At 34.9% G+C, this 19,738-nt stretch overlaps 3 protein-coding genes across 3 annotated transcripts; 1 reads left to right on the top strand and 2 right to left on the bottom strand.

Moving 5' to 3' along the window:
- Positions 1 to 5,875: 5,875 nt before the first annotated feature.
- Positions 5,876 to 6,817, bottom strand: LOC122592065. Its single transcript, XM_043764275.1, has one exon. It carries the CDS (start codon positions 6,815 to 6,817, stop codon positions 5,876 to 5,878), a length of 942 nt encoding a protein of 313 aa, XP_043620210.1.
- Positions 6,818 to 14,078: 7,261 nt separating this feature from the next.
- On the top strand, positions 14,079 to 17,159 carry LOC122594071 (BTB/POZ domain-containing protein At5g48800). Its single transcript, XM_043766547.1, has 4 exons — positions 14,079 to 14,160; positions 14,322 to 14,388; positions 14,705 to 15,874; positions 16,375 to 17,159. Exons 1-4 carry the CDS (start codon positions 14,081 to 14,083, stop codon positions 16,903 to 16,905), a joined length of 1,848 nt encoding a protein of 615 aa, XP_043622482.1. The 5' UTR covers positions 14,079 to 14,080; the 3' UTR covers positions 16,906 to 17,159.
- Positions 17,160 to 17,793: 634 nt separating this feature from the next.
- Positions 17,794 to 19,738, bottom strand: LOC122590785 (cytochrome b5). Its single transcript, XM_043762958.1, has 3 exons — positions 19,394 to 19,738; positions 18,664 to 18,730; positions 17,794 to 18,198 (listed from the first exon to the last, which is right to left on the bottom strand). The coding sequence occupies exons 1-3, from the start codon at positions 19,475 to 19,477 to the stop codon at positions 17,948 to 17,950; spliced, it is 402 nt and encodes a 133-aa protein (XP_043618893.1). The 5' UTR covers positions 19,478 to 19,738; the 3' UTR covers positions 17,794 to 17,947.

The raw sequence follows: 19,738 nt of genomic DNA, 5'->3' as shown, positions 1-19,738 counted from the left end.
GTTTAACTTGTACAGGTTTATGTGTTACAAAACTAGTAGGGATCATCAATTCAATTGTCAAGACTCAAGACGTCATGATTTTATTCATTTTATATATCCGACAAATACTCGTATACACAATCAGTGATGAGATTTCAACTCACAACTTATAAGCTTCTGATCGTCAAGAGACTGAAGCTCGTAAGTTATTTGCTTGCTTGACCCATATGCAATGAGAAGGATCCCAACTTAACCGAAGGGAAGTTGGTAATAGATAGGATGGTGAAGAAGTCTTGTAACTGTGTAATGGAGTTCTGAAAAGGTGAGAAAACTAATGCACATGTGATATGTGACAGCCAGTCAGTTATCTTCAGAGTTGAAAGTTTTAACTAGATTCTTTTACCCTTGTGTGTGTGTGTGTGTGTGTGTGAAGCCTATTTAGTGGTGGTACTGTGTCCAATAGAAAACGTTAACCTCAACACTATGGGTCAGATCTCACTATATCAGGTTAGGCCGTGAGAAATATACCCTACCCTCCACTAAGAGCCACCATACCGCCATGCAAATTATCAAAAGTAAGAAAGTGATTCTAAAAATATACTCGTAATAAAAATATAAACACGTCTAATTTGGTAGACGCAAAAATCAGGTATCGAGACATGATAAATCGAAAGTTAAGGTGACAGATATTGAAAGAAATTCACAAATTAACACCAGACTTTTAGGCATGTTTATAAGCATACCAAATTAGTCAAAGAGATCATTACTCAAAATATAATACTCAGTATTTCCTAGTCATTGGACATATATCATTGTTTTAAAAACATTTTAACTTGAACCTAGTTGACCCGTTAGACTGGTTTTGGTTTTATTAGATTGGTAGACTGGTAGATATTTTGGTTGAATCGGTTGGTTGAGGAGTTTAAACGTCTTTATTTAATATTATAACTCTTATTATTTTTGAGAATGTTCAAGTGTTTTTTATTTTTTATGAGATATAATAATAATTTTAGTTGCATTTTTGTGGAAACATAAGCGGACTAGTCAGCATGGTGAACCGGTTGAATGTTAATCCTCACCCGATTTAGTTCAACTAAAAAACCGGTTTGTGAAACGTCTTGACAAAATATATAAATGTAAGTCATAAGAGGATGGACCAGCTTCTCTTGGTCAAAATTAAAATTATGAAGTTATGGAACCGATAAACAAATTTCATTGCTGATATATCTATCCACTGATAAATTAAAACAAAATTGAGATGTAATTAAAATGACAGGTGACATAATCTTTGATCGACACATGTCTTTTTAATTTATTAATTTTATTAATTTAGCTTTTTTAATTGTATATAGATTTAATTTTCTTATTAGACTTAGAATTAAACTATAACTCTTGGCTTAATATTAATACAAAAGACATTATAACCTTTTTTGATTAATTATTTTCTCATTAATAAATTCTCTCTTTTCTTTATCAATTCTCCAACTCTTATCATTTATATTAAGTTATATACATGAAGACTTCAAAAGTTTGAGTGTACGATCCGAAATCACAAGAATATTTGTCGTCATCCCCTATGCTTACAAATTCTGATTTTGATGTGATTCTAAAAATTTGAAGTAAATCAAAAACTCTAACTAAACATATATTATATTTATTATTATGGTTTATTATAATTTAGTTTCAATCACGATTTACTTTAAACACAATTTATTTCATATTCGCGAATCATGTATGAGGCATATCCAAATTTCTTTATGGTACAATCTATATAGCTACTGTACATCGTACAGGTATTAAGACTAATATTACATAATAAAGAGAATAAACGCCTTGTTGAAAATTACACAACGGAAAATATCCAAATTCCAAAATACCACTCACAAATATTACAACCATCCATACAAACCCACGTTACATCCATTCACACACAAACCCTTATTGCAGCCACCAATCGTTTTCCCCATTCTTTCTTTTCCACGCACTTCCTGTCAATTATATCCGCTAAAACGCTCGGGTGCCATGTTAGTTAACCTTATACTTGCGGAATGCAACATCGTTAGCCAAAAAGGATTTGAAAGATGGTTGGGAAGTAGATACCAAATTTCTGAGTGTTAAGAAAAAGGATAGGTTTTGAGGTGTTTGTTTCTTTAATGGTTAAGGCCTTAAGGGCGATTATAGGGTATTTTGTTAAACGTTACTACTAACATCATTTCTAAACCCAATAAAAGAATTACCAACTCCATCACATGGTCCTTTTAGTTTAAGTGACAGATTATAAAACTCCCATGATCGTTTCATTGATAGCCAATAATATTTATAGAGTACAGATCCTATTTTTATGTATATATATATATACATTACATTAATTTCATCATATCTCTAATACTAATTACGATATATATTAAATATATTCCATGTATATCTATTATCTATTACACCTCCGCAGTCGAAGCAAGAGGAGGCCGAATGTTGAGGCTGGATCGAAAATCAATGAATGGGACTCGAGGTAATCCTTTTGTGAAGATATCTGCTATCTGGTAGTGTGATGGAATGTGAATAACTCGAACAGTACCGCGTTGGACAAGATCTCGAACAAAATGAATATCTAGTTCAATATGTTTCGTCCTCTGATGTTGTACAGGATTACCAGAGAGATAAACAACACTAATATTGTCACAATAGACCAAACTAGCTGAACAGATAGGTTTGTGTAGCTCCAACAGATGATTGCGAATCCAACAAATTTCGGCTACAACATTAGCAACACCTCTATATTCGGCCTCTGCACTCGATCTGGAGATGACAACCTGTCGTTTAAAAGACCAGGACAAGAGATTAGGACCCATATAGACACAGTACCCGGAAGTGGAACGACGAGTATCAGGACAACCAGCCCAGTCTGCATCCGTGTAGGCCCGTAACGAGAAGTCATTAGAAGTGCCAAGAGTTATACCAAAAGAAGTAGTACCCTGCAAATAGCGAATGATTCGTTTCAAGGCATTCCAATGAGGCATACGAGGAGAATGCATGTGCACACACACTTGCTGTACCGCATATGTAATATCGGGCCGGGTAAAGGTAAGATATTGAAGTGCCCACACAAGACTGCGATATAAAGTTGGATTGTCAAACTCTGAACCAACAGTAGAGCTAAGTTTGGACTTACAATCAACCGGCGTAGAGACTGGTTTGCAAGAGCTCATACCTGCTCGTTCAATGATGTCTCTGGCATAATTATGTTGACTTAAAAACATGGTGTCCTTACTTCTAGAAACAGTAATACCCAAGAAATGACTAAGGTGGCCAAGATCTTTCATGTCAAATTTTGTAGCAAGGCATGACAGGAGATGAAGTCGTAGCTTAGTGGTCGATGTTGTGAGAATGATATCATCCACGTAAATAAGAAGATATGCTGTTTCGCCACGGTTATTATAAATAAAGAGAGAATTATCACACCTGCTTTGTTTGAAACCAAGAGTGAGAACAAAATCTGTGAAACATTGGTACCACGCTCGTGGGGCCTGTTTCAAACCATAGAGGGATTTTTTCAATAGGCAAACATGATCAGGAAAGTCTCGATGTCTAAAACCCATGGGTTGATACATATAAACAGTCTCACTCAAATTACCATGCAGAAAAGCATTGGTGACATCTAACTGATGTATATCCCAGGACTGAGACAAAGCTAAAGATAAAACCGTTCTTATAGTTGTAGGTTTGACAACCGGACTAAAAGTTTCCCCACAATCCACCCCAAGTTGTTGACCACTACCGTCACATACAAGACGCGCCTTATAACGTTCTAGTATCCCATCAAACTTGTATTTATGACCAAATAACCACAAGCTGCGTAGAATATGCATGTTAGACTGTCTAGGAACCAACTCCCAAGTCTTATTTTTAATAAGGGCATTAAACTCAGTGGTCATGGCGTCATGCCATTCTGTAGTAGACAAGGCATCAGATGGGTTTTTGGGAAGAGGTTGTACAACAGAAGAATGCAGGTTAAATAATTGTTTGGGTTTAGTAATACCATCCATAGCACGTGTGCGCATGTTTCGAGTAGGAGGGGGGATGGTGAAGTGGGTAGAAGCGTGGAGGCTTGGGTGTAGGTGGAGTGTGGTTGGGATGATTGAGACTGTAATTTGCGTCTGGAATATGTGATGGTGGGTGTTTGGGTGCGAGTGTTTGGGCCAGGAGAAGGAACAGGTTGGACAGTGGGTTGGGACGCAGGAATGGAGCTGTTGTGGGAGACTGAAGATGGGGGAGATGATTCTGTTGGATGTCGCAAGTGATTCCAAAGAAGAGGATGTAGAGAAGTGGTGAGAAAGTCATAAGATTTTAAAAAAGGTTGGGGTTTGTTTTTGAATGGGAAGGTCGTTTCGTCAAATAGTACGTGACGATTGATTATGATTTTATTGGTGGCTAAATCAAGACATTTGTAACCTCGGTGGTTAGGAGGATACCCAAGATAGACACAAGGCATGGAACGGTACGCTAGTTTGTGTATGGTAGTAGATGGGATGAGAGGGTAACAGAGGCAACCAAACACACGTAGATGATCATATTTTGGTAGGCAATGATATAGCCATTGGGTTGGGGTTTGAAAGCAGTGGAGTTTGCTAGGGAGAATGTTAAGTAGATATGTGGCAGCATCAAGAGCATGATGCCAATATGTATTGGGGAGGGAAGCTTGAGCAAGAAGGGTGCGAATAGTGTTGTTTATGGTGCGTATTTTGCGTTCGGCTTTGCCATTCTGAGATGAGGTATGTGGACATGAGAGACGAAAATGCATGCCATGAAGGTTGCAAAAATGTTGGAACAAGTTATTAACATATTCTTTGCCATTATCACATTGAATCTGTTTGATGTGGCGTTCAAATTGGGTTTTAATCAAGTTAAAAAATTTTGTGAAAACAGAGAACACTTGAGATTTGTTATTAAGGGGATAGGTCCACAAAAAATTGGTAAAATCATCTAAGAACAAGATATAATAACAATGCCCCACAGAGCTTATAATTGGGGAGGTCCAAAGATCACTATGAATAATATCAAAAGGTAGAGAAGTAGTATTACTAGAATCAATAAATGGTAAACGAATATGTTTTCCACACACACAAGACTGACATAATTTGGGTTTCAATGAACGACACTGAATAAAACTAGAACTCTTAGGTGATTGCAATAAAATAGGTCCCGGGTGGCCGAGACGTTGATGCCAAATATCTTGAGAAATAGCCGTGAATGTAGAAGAAGTAGTGATCTTGGAAACTTGTGTAGGATCAAGTGTGTATAATTCCCCGGAGCTATTGCATCTGAGGATGAGTGTCTGGGTCTTAAGGTCCTTCACAAGAAAACCAAAGGGGTCAAATTCAATTGAAACTTGGTTGTCCGTCGTGAAACGGCGAACCAAAAGAAGGTTTTTGATTAAGGTAGGGGAGTAAAGAACTTGATTTAATTTAAAAGGTGGGAATGGTGGGGGTAGAATCTGATTACCATGACCATTAACAGGAATGGTAGAACCACTACCCACAATTATCTTTTGAAACATGCCATTATTAAAAAAAGAGGAGAAGTTACCTGGATGATTTGTCATGTGGGTTATAGCACCGTTGTCCATTGTCCACTGTTGATCATATGGGTTTAATGCCATTGCGTGAAGAGCCTGATCAAGATCAGTAGGTGCATAGCTAGCAGTATAAGATTGAGGTGGGCGGGGACCAAGTAACCCAGGGGCAGGAGAAGGTGGCTTAGATGTAGATGGATAGGGACATGGTGGGGAAGGAGTCCAAGAGGCCCATGGCTGAGGTGAGTAGGTTGTGTGAGAGCCAACCCAAGGAGCATAGGGAGGAGCCCAATTCTGATAGTTCTGATGATTGAGTTGGGAGGAACATTAGGAACCACGACCTCGTGAAGAGGCACCTCGTCCCCTTCCCCTACCACAGCCTCTGCCACGGCCGCGACCGCGGTCTGCTTGTTCTGTGTGAGATTCTTGGCGCTGCGATTGAGTATCGGTGCGATCAGTAGCAGTAAGAAGGGCAGTGCCAGCAGTGGTAGCAGCTTGACGTGCTTGATTGTTTTTCCGAGTTTCAGTCATGCATAACCTGGATCTTGTCTCATAAAAATTTGGCAGGGGTTTGGTTTGCTGAATAGAATCAGCAGCATTTTCATATTGTTCATTTAGGCCAGTGAGGATTTGTAGAACCAATTGTTCTTCAGTAACGGGGGAGCCGACATTGGATAATTGGTCAAAAATGACCTTCATAGCTTGGCAATATGCCGACATAGTGATGAATTGGTCTAATCGGGTAGTGGCAAATTTGTTGTTGAGATCAATGGCACGAGTAGCCTTATTATCTTGGAAAAGATTGGCAAGAGCAGTCCACGCGTCAAAGGCGGTGGTGTCTGTCTTTAAAATGGTGTGAAGAAGATCAATGGAGATGGTGCCATAGATCCATTGTAAGACAATGGAGTCAAGACGCTCCCATGATTCAGTTGGTAGTGTTTTGTCTTTGTCTTTATCTTTATTTTTGTCAGAGGTAGAGGTAGAGGTAGAGGTAGAAGTAACAGGAGACTGAATGTGATCAAATGCTTGAAAAGCCTTACAATGAATTTTAAAAAGTTCTGACCAAGTGGTGTAATGGCCAGATTCAACATCTAGGGTTATGGGGATGAAAGTTTTGATATTAGAGACGGTGACTGTGGGGTGAATAGGTGTAGAAGACATGATGGAGAGGAAAAACTGATAACAGGATCGGAAGTAAGAAAAATAGAGCTGTTTAGGGTTTGTGGCCTCATACCATGACAGATTATAAAACTCCCATGATCGTTTCATTGATAGCCAATAATATTTATAGAGTACAAATCCTATTTTTATGTATAGATATACATTACATTAATTTCATCATATCTCTAATACTAATTACGATATATATTAAATATATTCCATGTATATCTATTATCTAGTCGACACGAGATGGGTCATCCTAGCACGTATAATTGGCCGAAATGCAGATTGCCCTTAAAAAGTCGCTATAGAAGCTTACCTCCATGAATAGCTTTTGCATCTTCCAAAATGCAAAAAGCACAAATCCATATAGACATAGAGTTTCTCCAGGTCTGCAAACCGTATACCATAGAAAATTTGTCGTTGACGCTATAATCTATCTTCTTCAGGTCGATTGTGGTGATACTACATTAGACACCATGGAGTTCCTGAACATCTGTTTCAATTAATCCCGGTGATTGTTTGGAATTTGAAAGTTGTGGGACTTTTGTGCAAACTGCAAAGAGTACGGGAACATATTTCACATGGGCTAATTAAACTGCTAAAGTTATTCCAATATAATGGCCCTTTACAAAGCCCAGTCATAAGCCATTTTGGATTTGATGAGTTACAAAATTTATTTATTAGTTATAAAATCAAGTTGAAATCTTATTGGATTTTATAAGTACTGTACTTATCTTTTTGTTTTTAAATTGTTTGAAAGATAACAACTTTTTAGTGGATATTTATCGAAGGAATGTTGATATACTTTATGTAAAGAGTTTTTGATAAGTTTGAGTAATTTTAGGAAATTACTAAATTTTGGACTCGTGATCAACACTGAACACAGGACTTATGACATATCAATTTATATACTAATTTTCATATAACTTGATAACAATTAAGATTGTTTTCATATAATTTGAAAAGAATTAGGACTCTTATTTAATTGACAATCATAACTATATACATAAATATAACTAATACATATATAAAACTAATATATAAAAAGGGGTAAGTTGTACCTTTTTGATTGATAGATATAATAAATTCATATTGATTTGGATTTAGGTTTCAAGTAATCCTTCGTTCGATTTCTTGTATATCGTGCTTTGTACCCTTGTTTGTGATCTCGCCTCCTGTTGTGATCCTTTGTGATGGTACCCTATTGTGAGTGTGATTAGAATGGGATAGAGATGTTGTATTATGTTTGGGCTTTTGGGATTGGAATAGGGGTTTGCCGATGAAAACTTCATATAGTGATTACGAGTTGGGTACCGCACAGTGCAGCGGCGGTGATGGCAACGGCTGGTGATGGTGATGGTGACGGTGGTGGTAACGATGTGGTTTTTAATCTAAAAGTAATTGATGTAAATGGTAGTGTAGTTATTTTATTGTTAATGGATATATCTTTTGTAAATAATTTTATTAAGAGTATTATATATTATTAAGAGTATTATATATTAGGTGGAAATATTTAAATCAATGAATATAGAAAATAAATAGTTTGGATAAATATAGTTGGAAAATATTTTAAGGATATATTGGGTAGATTTGGTGTGTGAGTTAGGAATGTGTTAAAAATTAAGAGTATTTTAAGTATTTTAAAGGTAGAGAGCTAAAAAGAGGGGATGATAGTTTGTTTTATAATAAAGTATAGAAAATATTAAATTAAATATATTAATTAGATTAGATATTTATTTTTATACTAGTTTATATTTAATCTTTAGGTAGATGGGTGACATTTATTAAGGTATAGATGGTCGAAATTTATATTTATAGGTATTTATATAATAAAAAGTCAAAGAAAGTTAAAATTAAAAAATTTGTGAAATCGAACGATGTAATTGGTTAATAAATTGTTGGAGCATGTATGTTTAGTATAATAGAACATATTTCTTTGGAGAATAAGAGTTTGCATCTATGAATACATGTTTACTTTGTGATTAAACATATGATTTGTCGAAGCATTGAAAAATTAACTTATATTTTCCTCTGTTCCTTAATTTTTATGATTCAAGTTTGAAGCTTCCAGAACGTAGTTGATTTTGAGGTACAATTTTGATCTTAAACTTTTTTATTTACCTTGTCGAGCAATTAATACTAAAGATTCGAAAGCAATAGCAAAATATATACAGACATAATGTTATATAAATTTTGTGTTATAATGTTAAATAAATTACAAGTTTAATTAAGGCGTTATAATCTTGTTCACATAGTAAAGCGTCTCTCTAGCTTTGCACAAAGTTAACCTTACATAAAGGATATCGCGTCGATTAGCAAGGGATTTACATGTATCCATCCCTTCCGGTTAAAATTAGGGATTCACCCATATCTTCATATTTTAGTTTTAGATATCTAACATATGGTGATTAACCAAATCCGATTGTGTTTTGGAAATATATATCGTACGTGAAGCTAGCTAGGGATCCTTAATTTTTCCATCTCCCTAATTTTCTATCCAAGGCGTTTGAGAGAGAGATATATGCGCACAATTACACGTTCATCCATTAATCCAATTCAGTACTAGCTAGCTAGTCTAGATTACACCTTTCAATCCATAAATTATCTGACATACATTATTATTAATAATACTACTTATTCTGATCATGTGGAAACACTACTCTAACGTGAGAGTAGTTTCTCTCTTTGTTAAGTTTTGAGGTTATTACTTTGGATTATTATTATCCACACGACAATCTCGTTGTAGTCATACTTAAGGGGCCGGGTTGGATATTTATCAACCAATTGGTCGGTCCCATCTGTGAGATCGACCATATACATATAAGTCTTATATAAAAACGTACACCCTTAATTAAAATGTCACCTTAAAATGACAGATTACCCCCCCCCCCCCCCCCCTTGGATTCTCGATCGAGACACCTTGAGACCCTATGCATGGCAAATTATCCATCCATCAATGAATGGGTATATATTGTTTGTTATGGTCATAATGTTGTCTCTAAAACCCTGGATCGATCGAGGAGGTTTTTGGTTGGAGTCACTCATTCTAGGGTGAGATATTAAGGGTCTATCATGCCTATATTTATATGGTCCCACGAAATTGAGTGATCAATATCTCACAGCTAATTAGGTATTTTCTCCGTGTGATAATTTGTCAAATATATTGGACTTCCTATTTTAAAAAATATATTGGACTTTCTATTTTAGAAATTAAAATTTAGAAAATATTAAAGTCATATTTCATTGACTTGATCGAGTCTTATCTTAGGTATATTTAGAGATTGTTAAATATTTCATTTATTGTGGGTTTGAGGAAGTTTTTTGGATCTTTGGATGATCGAGGCTTCTCATTGAAAATGTTTAAATTAAAGGTATATTCGACGAGCAAATCGACATGTAGGGGCTCTCTAGCCAATAGAACTTCTTAGATTCTTAAGTAATTCAAGATAAAGAAAATCATATATATTTATATATAATCGATAAATTGCATACTATTTTATTTTCGTTCATAAAAATAAAAAATAAAAATAAGTTGATTATTGGATTAGTATATCATCATCAAGTAGATGATATTATTATTATTATAAGTTATAGTGCCTATTGACTTGCACCATAGGATGCTTGAATATTATATTATCATTACACCTAGAATAGTAAAGCATTTGGCGTGCTAGTGCTCCAAAATCTTCACTTTTTTTTCTTCTAAAAGGCCATATGACTAAAAAGGTCCCCTTTGAGGACGACATGCTTGTTGAAATAACAGATACACCATGATTTGCTTGGAAAATCTTTATTATCGTAAACAAAACACTTAGCAATTGTGTCCTTAAAATTCATAAATACTAATTAAATGGTTATTTGACATCACATAATCGCAGCTTAACACGGGATTTGGTCAAACCTTTTTATCGGGACATAATCGCATGTTCAACCATGTAACATGACCGAATTGCTGGTCAACCGATGCGAATTGAAGGTCAACTTTCTGAATGTTGTTTTATTTTTATTTTTTTATTTTTACTATTTGGACATGTGTTGGTATCAGAAGATATAATAAAAGAGGCAATGCACTAGTTGGAAGTGAAGTAGGGTCGGTAGATATAGGTGTTGGAATATGATCACGTAAAATGAACGTATGTCCGAAAAGTATTTAAGCCTACGGGGTCACACCTCAACGTGAATGTAACTATAATTAATTAATATATTAAATGTAATTTATTAATTAATTTTGATCACGAAAAACTAACGGTCGTCTGTTAAATGTTAATAGTTAACGGTACTTAACTGACGGATTTAATGGAGGAGATAATTGTGATTAGAAGAAAAATTAAGAAACCCTCTAGAATGTTCCTAGAGGGGGACGACCAACATCAAGGGTTTTTTAGAAAACCCTAAACTTATTTTTCAAGTTAATGTGAGGCTATAAATACAAACCAATTCTTAAGGTTTTACACACACAATTAAAGGGAAATCAAAAACCCTCAAAATCTCTCTTCCTCTCCCTTCTCTTGGCTTCGGCCGATTCTCCAAAAAAACAAAGGGTTTCGGGTTTTTGGTTAGTTCGAATAAAAGGGTATTAACAAAGGGTTGTTCGTTCGTGATCAAATACTAGCAGACATACATTCCAACGTTGTGTGTGCAATCGTAGAGAAGTTAATTTAAACCTTTTTCTTGCTTTAATTTCTCCAATTTAAGGTACACGTTTTCTATCTTGGTTAATTAATTAACTACATAGATCTTGTCTTCCGCTGCGTGCTTTGTGATTTGATTTGATAATAGTTATATAACCCAACAACTGTATGTAAATTTTCATATCATATTTTTCCTTTGAAAAGATAGGAGTTATGTCATTGTGAGGAAAATGTTACAAAGTTGTAACAACCTTGTAGCAACAGGTTGCTGTTTCTAGTATTCCCACTCACATGTATAGGCCACTTGATAAAATGAAAAAGAAAATGTTTTTAAAGTTAGAGAGAATGAAACACGCTCAACTAAGTCATCCCGTATATTCGGATGTCATGAATATATCGGACTCGTATCAATTTCTTGTTGGAGGTTTAGTTTGGAGGACCAACAATGAATGAAGATATTGTTGTGTACTATGTACATACAAATTATTCTTCTTTACAAAGTACACTACACTAAGTCATATAGTACTATTATTAAGGGGAGTAATATTTTTGCAACATAACTTTGTCATCTACAACAAAGGTAAATACTTTATTGCACGCATAAAGCAAATATTGTTATAGATTGTCAAATTGTGTTGTAAGAATATCATTTCTCTATTATTAAGAGTTGTTCACTCTATTTTTTTAAAGAGATTATTGATGTAAAGTTATAAAAATAGTACCCTAAAACCTCAAAAGTTCATTCTATGTTACTTTATGCTTGTAAGTTTTCGAAAGGTGACCTTAATGCTTTACTTTTCTTTAAACAATAAATCTAATCACTACTAAACTTCCCTAAATACAACTAAATTATGTTATGCTTAAACATTGAACTTTGTCTTTACGCAAAAGGTAAAAGCGTTAGTAAAAGCTTCTACCAGATGAGCTAACTGCCTACTAACTTTCCAAATTATCATTGATGATCATGTTACCAATTCATTAGGCTTGATGGTGTTCACTGATAATACCGATAGGCCAATCCGTGATTGATTTTATCAAGTGTCGTAGATGCAATGCCTATGATTCCATCAATGTAATTGATTGCTACAAAAGTGCCATACGAATACAAATTTGCATTAAGGACAAGGACATAAGAAAACATTAGTATATTGTAATTGTAATGGGCTTGATATTTAAACAAAAACGAGTGTTTCAAAACAATGTCATTCATAATATAATATAATTTATTCCTGTAGTAGAAAATGATTAGTACACATAAGTTAAAACACCCTTAAATCTTTTCCCTCTAAATATTTAATACCTTTCGTTTTACATAATCTGACTTTTGATGAAGGAACAAGGTTTCAATTTCTTCCCTTTATTTCGCCTTTTTTGCTCCTTAAATCAAGGTAGGATCTGCCCATTTCACACATCAATCTCATATACTCCATGCCTGATTACTCTCTCGAATTGTTTCTATCAACATATATTTGCATGTAACATATATTTCTATTGGCATGAAATCAATTCTTGATAGTAGTCGTCGGTGACTGGCCATTGTGTAAGAGATGGAGATTAAAATATATATCTTATGGAAAATGTTAATAGAGACTTTTATAATTAGGAAATACTAACTTCAGATAAATTGAGCTATCGGTTAATGGAGTTTAAGGACTACTGTCTTTTATTAATATTATTATTATTATTAAAAGTAAGATAATAATATGATATTGATATAATATATATCTTAAGAAATAAAGGGATCCTATTTGATTGGTTGATGCCCAGCGGCGATTAAACAGTGATTATAATACAAAACAGTGAAGGAGGAATCGATATGCTTTCGTGTAAATAGAAAGAAGAGAAAGAAGTGACTGTGTGTTAGATCTTGGTAGGTTGTTTGTCTGATTGTGTTTAAAGATATAGAATTAGAAGTAATGTATGAATTAAGGGCAATATGAAAATATTGAAAAGATTGTTGAATTTTTTAAAATAGGAAGTCCAATATATTTTATAGGGAATTATAGATATGTATCACCTCTAATTTGACAAAATGCTTAAGTTAACAAAAGAGTTTGAGTAACTTGCAACACTCTCAATCTTGAAAAGATAACTTTCTTGATCTTGTCTATTAGAGAAAGTATATTTGTTCCCCACTTTACATGATCAATGATTTTAGTGCATGCGAACAATTATGACTTGTGTGTGTATAAAAACTTTAGCTATTGTGTTTAATATGATTTACAAGATCTTCTCATATATTTATGACTTAGAAAATACTCGTATTATATAATTAAAATTTAGATACCTTTTGAATCCATGTATGCAAATATTAAAAGGTTTTCATTTAGACTACTAAAATTTAAAGTTGATTAAGAAACCATTAAGTTTCAATTTGGTTTTGTTCATGCTTTTTCTAAATCAAGTTAAAGGAAAAAAATAAATATATTTGACTCCTTTTTTGCCAACCCGTCAAAATTTGATTTTATTTTCTTAGTAAATTCATTATACCTTTACTATTAACGATCATCATTTTTTTTTTTTTATAAATTATTATAATTTCGATCACAAAATTTAAGGAAAAAAAATAATTTTCAACTTTTAATGACCCTACAAGAGAAAGAGAGGCCCATTGGTTTGGACATTTGCAATCTTATGATTATGCAGCATAATTGACCAAAAATATGGCCAAAGAAGCTCACAAACATTTGAATATTGCCAACACTCAATCCCTCCTTTTGCTCCTCTACCTCTCTTCATGGCCAACCACCTCCATGCTCCTCCGCCTCAACCTCAGCTCACTCCAGCCAAGAGCTCGCGCCACCGCTACAACGAATGGTTCTTTACTCATTCATCTCTACATTTTTTATTTTTTCTTTTTGAAACAGATACATGGCACACATCATACATGCATACAGCCATACAGTACTTGCTTAATTATAAAAAAAATTTCTGACTATATATACAGAAATATGACAAGTCGTGTTTTTCTTTTGCAGGATTTTTCGTGACGTTCCAAGCGATATAACAATAGAAGTCAATGGGGCCACATTTGCATTGCATAAGGTAAGTTCATGTTGTATCCTTGTTTGACAAACGCAAGTCAAACTTCCATCTTTGTACCGATATGTGAATTCATGCATAATTACCACATAACAATTTTAAAAAATAAGTAGGTATTTTCAGTTTCATCTACTTCATTTTATTGCATCTGCTAAAGTTATAAAATATTCAATACATATTCTAAGAGATTTGAATTAAGTTTGACTAAAAAGTCAAACTTCAGGCTTGGCAGTAATCTGTAAATTATATACACACAAAACACAATTGCTTCATTGTTCATACCCATTTGAAAAGAAACAAATCTTTTTCCTTTTTTCAGTTCCCACTTGTTTCCAGATGTGGAAGAATTAGAAGACTTATAGCAGATCACAGGGAAAATGCGATATCAAAGGTGGAGCTACTTAGTTTACCAGGAGGCATAGAGACATTTGAGCAGGCTGCTAAATTCTGCTACGGTATCAATTTTGAGATAACGTCATCAAATGTTGCTCAGCTATGCTGTGTATCTGACTACCTTGAAATGACCGAAAAAATCTCAACACGCAACCTTGGTTCTCGTGCCAATGAGTATCTCGACACTATCGTTACCAAGAATCTTGAAATGTCAGTTGAGGTCCTGAAACAATGTGAAAACTTGCTTCCTCTAGCTGATAATCTGAATATTATCACTAGATGCATTGATGCTATAGCTTCCAAGGCTTGTGTTGAGCAAATTGCATCTAGCTTCTCAAGGCTTGAATATAGTAGCTCGGGTAGACTTCATATGAGTCGACAAGTGAAGGGGGAAACCGATTGGTGGATCAAAGATTTATCAGTTCTTAGAGTTGATTTGTATCAAAGAGTCATGAGTGCAATGAAATGTCGCGGGGTGAGGCCAGAAAGTATTGGTGAATCGCTCATGAGTTATGCCGAAAAGGAGTTAACAAGCTTATATAATCTCAATGGCAAAAAGGGCAGTACTCATGGTGGTTTTGGGCATGAAGGGACCGTGGTTGAAACGATCGTTAGTTTACTTCCGGTTGAGAAACCTGCTGTGCCTTTAAGTTTTCTATTTGGGCTGCTAAGAGCTGCAGTGATGCTTGATTGCACAGTGGCGTGTCGGCTTGATCTAGAGAGAAGAATTGGGTCGCAGTTAGATATAGCAACACTTGATGATCTTCTGATTCCGTCTTTACGGCATGCAGATGATACATTGTTTGATGTCGACGCTGTTCATAGAATTTTGGTTAACTTTTCGCACCAAGATGATAGTGACGATGACATGGAGGATGATGATTGTGACGCATCAGGGTTCGAGTCCGACGGGCCTGATTCACCGTCACAAACGGCTTTGGTAAAAGTCTCGAGACTAGTTGACAACTATCTTGCTGAAATAGCACCAGAAGTAAACCTTAAACTCTCCAAATTCATAGCTGTAGCAGAAAGTTTACCGGCACATGCTCGTACAGTTCATGATGGCCTATATAGGTCCATCGATGTTTACCTCAAAGTAAGTACTTTTATGTTCGTACACAAGTAGTTATATGTCTACACTCCCTTTCAGTTCCAAGAAACTACATTCTAACTTCTCTAGTCAAAGCTAGTCATCAGTTTTGACATAAAAAGGTCAAAGTTTATGTTTGTTCTTACAGCGATAGTCAAGGATTTTGAAATCAAATGCAACTATTCTGGAACAATAGTTAAGATTCATGTTCTTATGAACAGCTAAAAATTAGGGTATTAGATATACTAGAAAGAAGTACACATAAAAGGGCTCCAAAATGGACATTTTGACTTTGATAGTCAAAGACGGTACTTTTACCGAAAAGTTAGCTATTTGTTTGAAGTTACCATTCTCATAAAAATACAGCTTGCCTGCCATCATGGGTAAGAAGCAGCAATGAAAAGGAGTGTCTTTAGTTTAACAGTCAAAGTGAATGTAACTGATTGACATCAAAAGTCACACTATATGTTGTGGATATGAATCTTATAAAACTAAAATTCCTGCAGGCTCATCAGGGTCTATCTGAATTTGACAAAAAGAAGCTCTGCAAATTGATTGACTTCCATAAACTCTCGCCAGAAGCTGGTGCACACGCTGCACAAAATGAACGCCTGCCCCTTCAATCAATTGTTCAGGTTCTGTACATCGAGCAACTAAGACTCAGAAATGCCTTAAGCGGCAATTACCCTGATGACAACCTCAAGCCCCCAATGCACCAACAGTCATGGCGGATCAACAGTGGAGCTCTGAGCGCAGCCATGTCTCCAAAAGACAACTATGCATCCTTAAGACGTGAAAACCGTGAGTTGAAACTCGAGTTGACTCGATTAAGGATGAGATTGAATGATTTCGAGAAAGAGCACGTGTGCATGAAGAGGACTATGGAGAAATCAAGCTCACATAATTTTATGAGTTCTTTCTCAAAGAAAATTAGTAAACTGAATCTATTCGGGCATAGTTATTCTTCAAGAGCATCAAGTTCTCCATCTAAGCATTCATACAGAACAGATTCTAAGGTAACAGTGAGAACAGAATGAAGCAAGTTTTCAAGTACTTTAATTCATATATATTTATATTTTTACTATTATTATGAGTATTTTTTATCATGCAGATTATCATTCTCAACCTTGTATATGTTTTGTTTTGACTTTCTTCCCTCTGTATTAATGTTGAAGGTTGGTTGGTTGGTTGGTTGTATGTTACCAAAGAGGTCAAGTCTTTTAGCAACCAGCAAGTTTATGGTATTCTTGAGATTGGAACTTCCTAAAGTGGAGATGTCAACAAATTTACTTAACATGCTAATTGGTAAAATTGGGTTAATCTTACCTCTAGCAGGTCAAATGGATTAAGTTAAAGAAGCTAGTTAAAATATAATGGGTCAAGTATGACTTCTAGTGTATTTAAATGATTACAACCTCTTAGATTACTTTTATTCAACAAATATTAGGCCCATCACCCCGATCTGCTAGGGGTGTTGAAGGGAGGGGTCACAAGGTCTCGGGCTTATCTTGTATCAACCCAAACTGAATTAGAATTCAGGTTATGTGAGTTAGCATGTTCGGGTTAGGTCAGGTCTCGTGCATGTGCATTATTGGGTTTGAATCATGTTGCTTGTAAAAAAAGAAAGTATACTTTTAGTTTATAGAATAAAAATACTGCGTCAAAGTCCAACATTAGTAACACAAATAATTATTAGAAATGATATATATAAATGTTTTTTTAAAAATAATAATAATAATAATATAGGGTATTCTAGTTACCCGATTCTTTATATATACAACTCACAGCCCGATTAAGAACACCCACATAACCTAAACCCATCTGGTCAGGTCATTCAATTTTGATCCGTTTTGCTACCCCTAGCTTGAAAAGATCTATGGTAACTATGTTCAATAAAGCAGCACAAAAGAATTATATCATTTAGATGACTATTAAAAGTACTCAAATTATCATCTTATTGTTACCATACCAATCATGAATTCATCTCTCAGGCCAAATAGTTCTAAGATTTAAGAAACAAGAACACAACTTGAACAACAGATTAGGAAGAAACAGACCCGAAACACTCAAATTGGGATTTTACACTGACTTCGTGTAGAATCGGATCCCAACTGCAACTCCTAAGATCACCATTGGAACCAAGAATTGCAGAATCTTGATGATGAACTCAGACGTCTTGTCTTGGTTGTAATGAGCTTGCTTTGGAGGCGTGTACTCGACCTTGGAGGGAATTGTTGCTGTGTCAATATCACCAACATAGAATTCATCCATCATTGATTTAGCAGTTGTGCTGTGACCCACATCTTCAAAATCATTGGTTGCATCCTTTCCTGAGAAGTTTAATAAAACACACATCCTATAAATGAAGATATCCCAGTATGAAACTAACAACAACACAAACCCCATTAAAACTTATTAAATCTGTAAAATTACAAGAAATTGAGAAAACTTTCCGCTCAACTTGCGACTGAATAGCTCAAAAATACCAATCAGAGCTAATGCTAAATAAATTTGACCTTGACTTATAGTATATGTTCCAAGCTCAAATTTGTGCTCCAACTCAATAATTCCCAAGTCAATAGAGCTCAAATTACTCAGACTATTTAACTTTGACCATATTAGATAACTGTAAAGATTTTTGAGTTGATTCGTGAAGTAATAAAAAACTAACATATACGAAGCAGCTGATCTACCCTCATTCTTACACCGGAACATATGTCAAGCCATCATTGATAAGTTCCATATATCTTATCACATTAAAAACTGGAAACATGAACAAAGCAAGAGTGGTGTACCTGTGGCAGACAACAGAACATCGTCACCACCGGGATGATCTTCCAAGAACTTTGTCACGTCATACACCTGATTCAGCACATTAGACCATGATTTCCTCAATCATCAACTAATCTAAAGTTATACATGATTGATTACTAAGAGTCCATATATTGCATATACAACATTACTTAGATCAGCACAGCTTGCATCTCCTCCAAGCTAAATAGAACTCGTATTCGGATGTTAAAGACTTAAATCCACATTTTAAACTTAGTACCAACTCACTATCTGAAATATCTGATTAGCCAAAAGTCATTTTTCGAGTATTCGGTTTTGAACAGACCTAATTCCAGTCAACATTATCACTTCAAAAACAACACAAAGTCCAATTGTCCAAACATATCATCATAAGTTTGTCTACTTTTATGGATATATATATATATATATATGCAGTAACATGGCAAGTGAAATGTAAAGTTGTAAACAATCAAATCTCAAAGCAACCCAAAATCAGACTCTAAATTCCAAAGCAACTTACTTTGACTAGAAACAAAAAAGTCAAAATAATCATCTACTATCCAGATCAACAAAATTCCCTAAATTATTATTTTATGCAATAACAATCTAACAAACAATTAAAAATCAAATCACATCATTTCCAAATCCACTAGTAAACTATTCATCAATAATGCACAAATATTCATTACCACACACAAGAAAAACAAAATTGTAGTTGATCAGATTAGGTACCTTGCCATGAATAATGAGCCAGCAATCTTTGGGATCATTGTGCTCAGCAACTTCCTTCAAAGTAAACAATACTTTACTACCCATTATTTTATATATATAGAGAGAGAGAGAGATATAGATCAGGCTATAAAAACAAAAAACGGATGGGATAATATGTTGCAAGCTTTTTTCAATCTCAACTCAACAACCCCTTTTAGAGAGCAACAGAAAGTTGGTTGTGAGAAAAAAGAGTTATAATTAGGTGAAGAGGAGAGGAAAAACAGTGGACTCTCTATTATACAAGTATTAAAATAATATATCAGACTGTGTGCGTGTTGTAGGTGGGCGAGGTGAGGTGAGGTAAGG

This window comes from Erigeron canadensis, chromosome 3 (assembly GCF_010389155.1).
Source record: "Erigeron canadensis isolate Cc75 chromosome 3, C_canadensis_v1, whole genome shotgun sequence".
Classification (NCBI taxonomy): Eukaryota; Viridiplantae; Streptophyta; class Magnoliopsida; order Asterales; family Asteraceae; genus Erigeron; species Erigeron canadensis.
The sequence above is the reverse complement of the archived record's forward strand: the minus strand, read 5'-3'. Positions and strand labels throughout refer to the sequence as shown.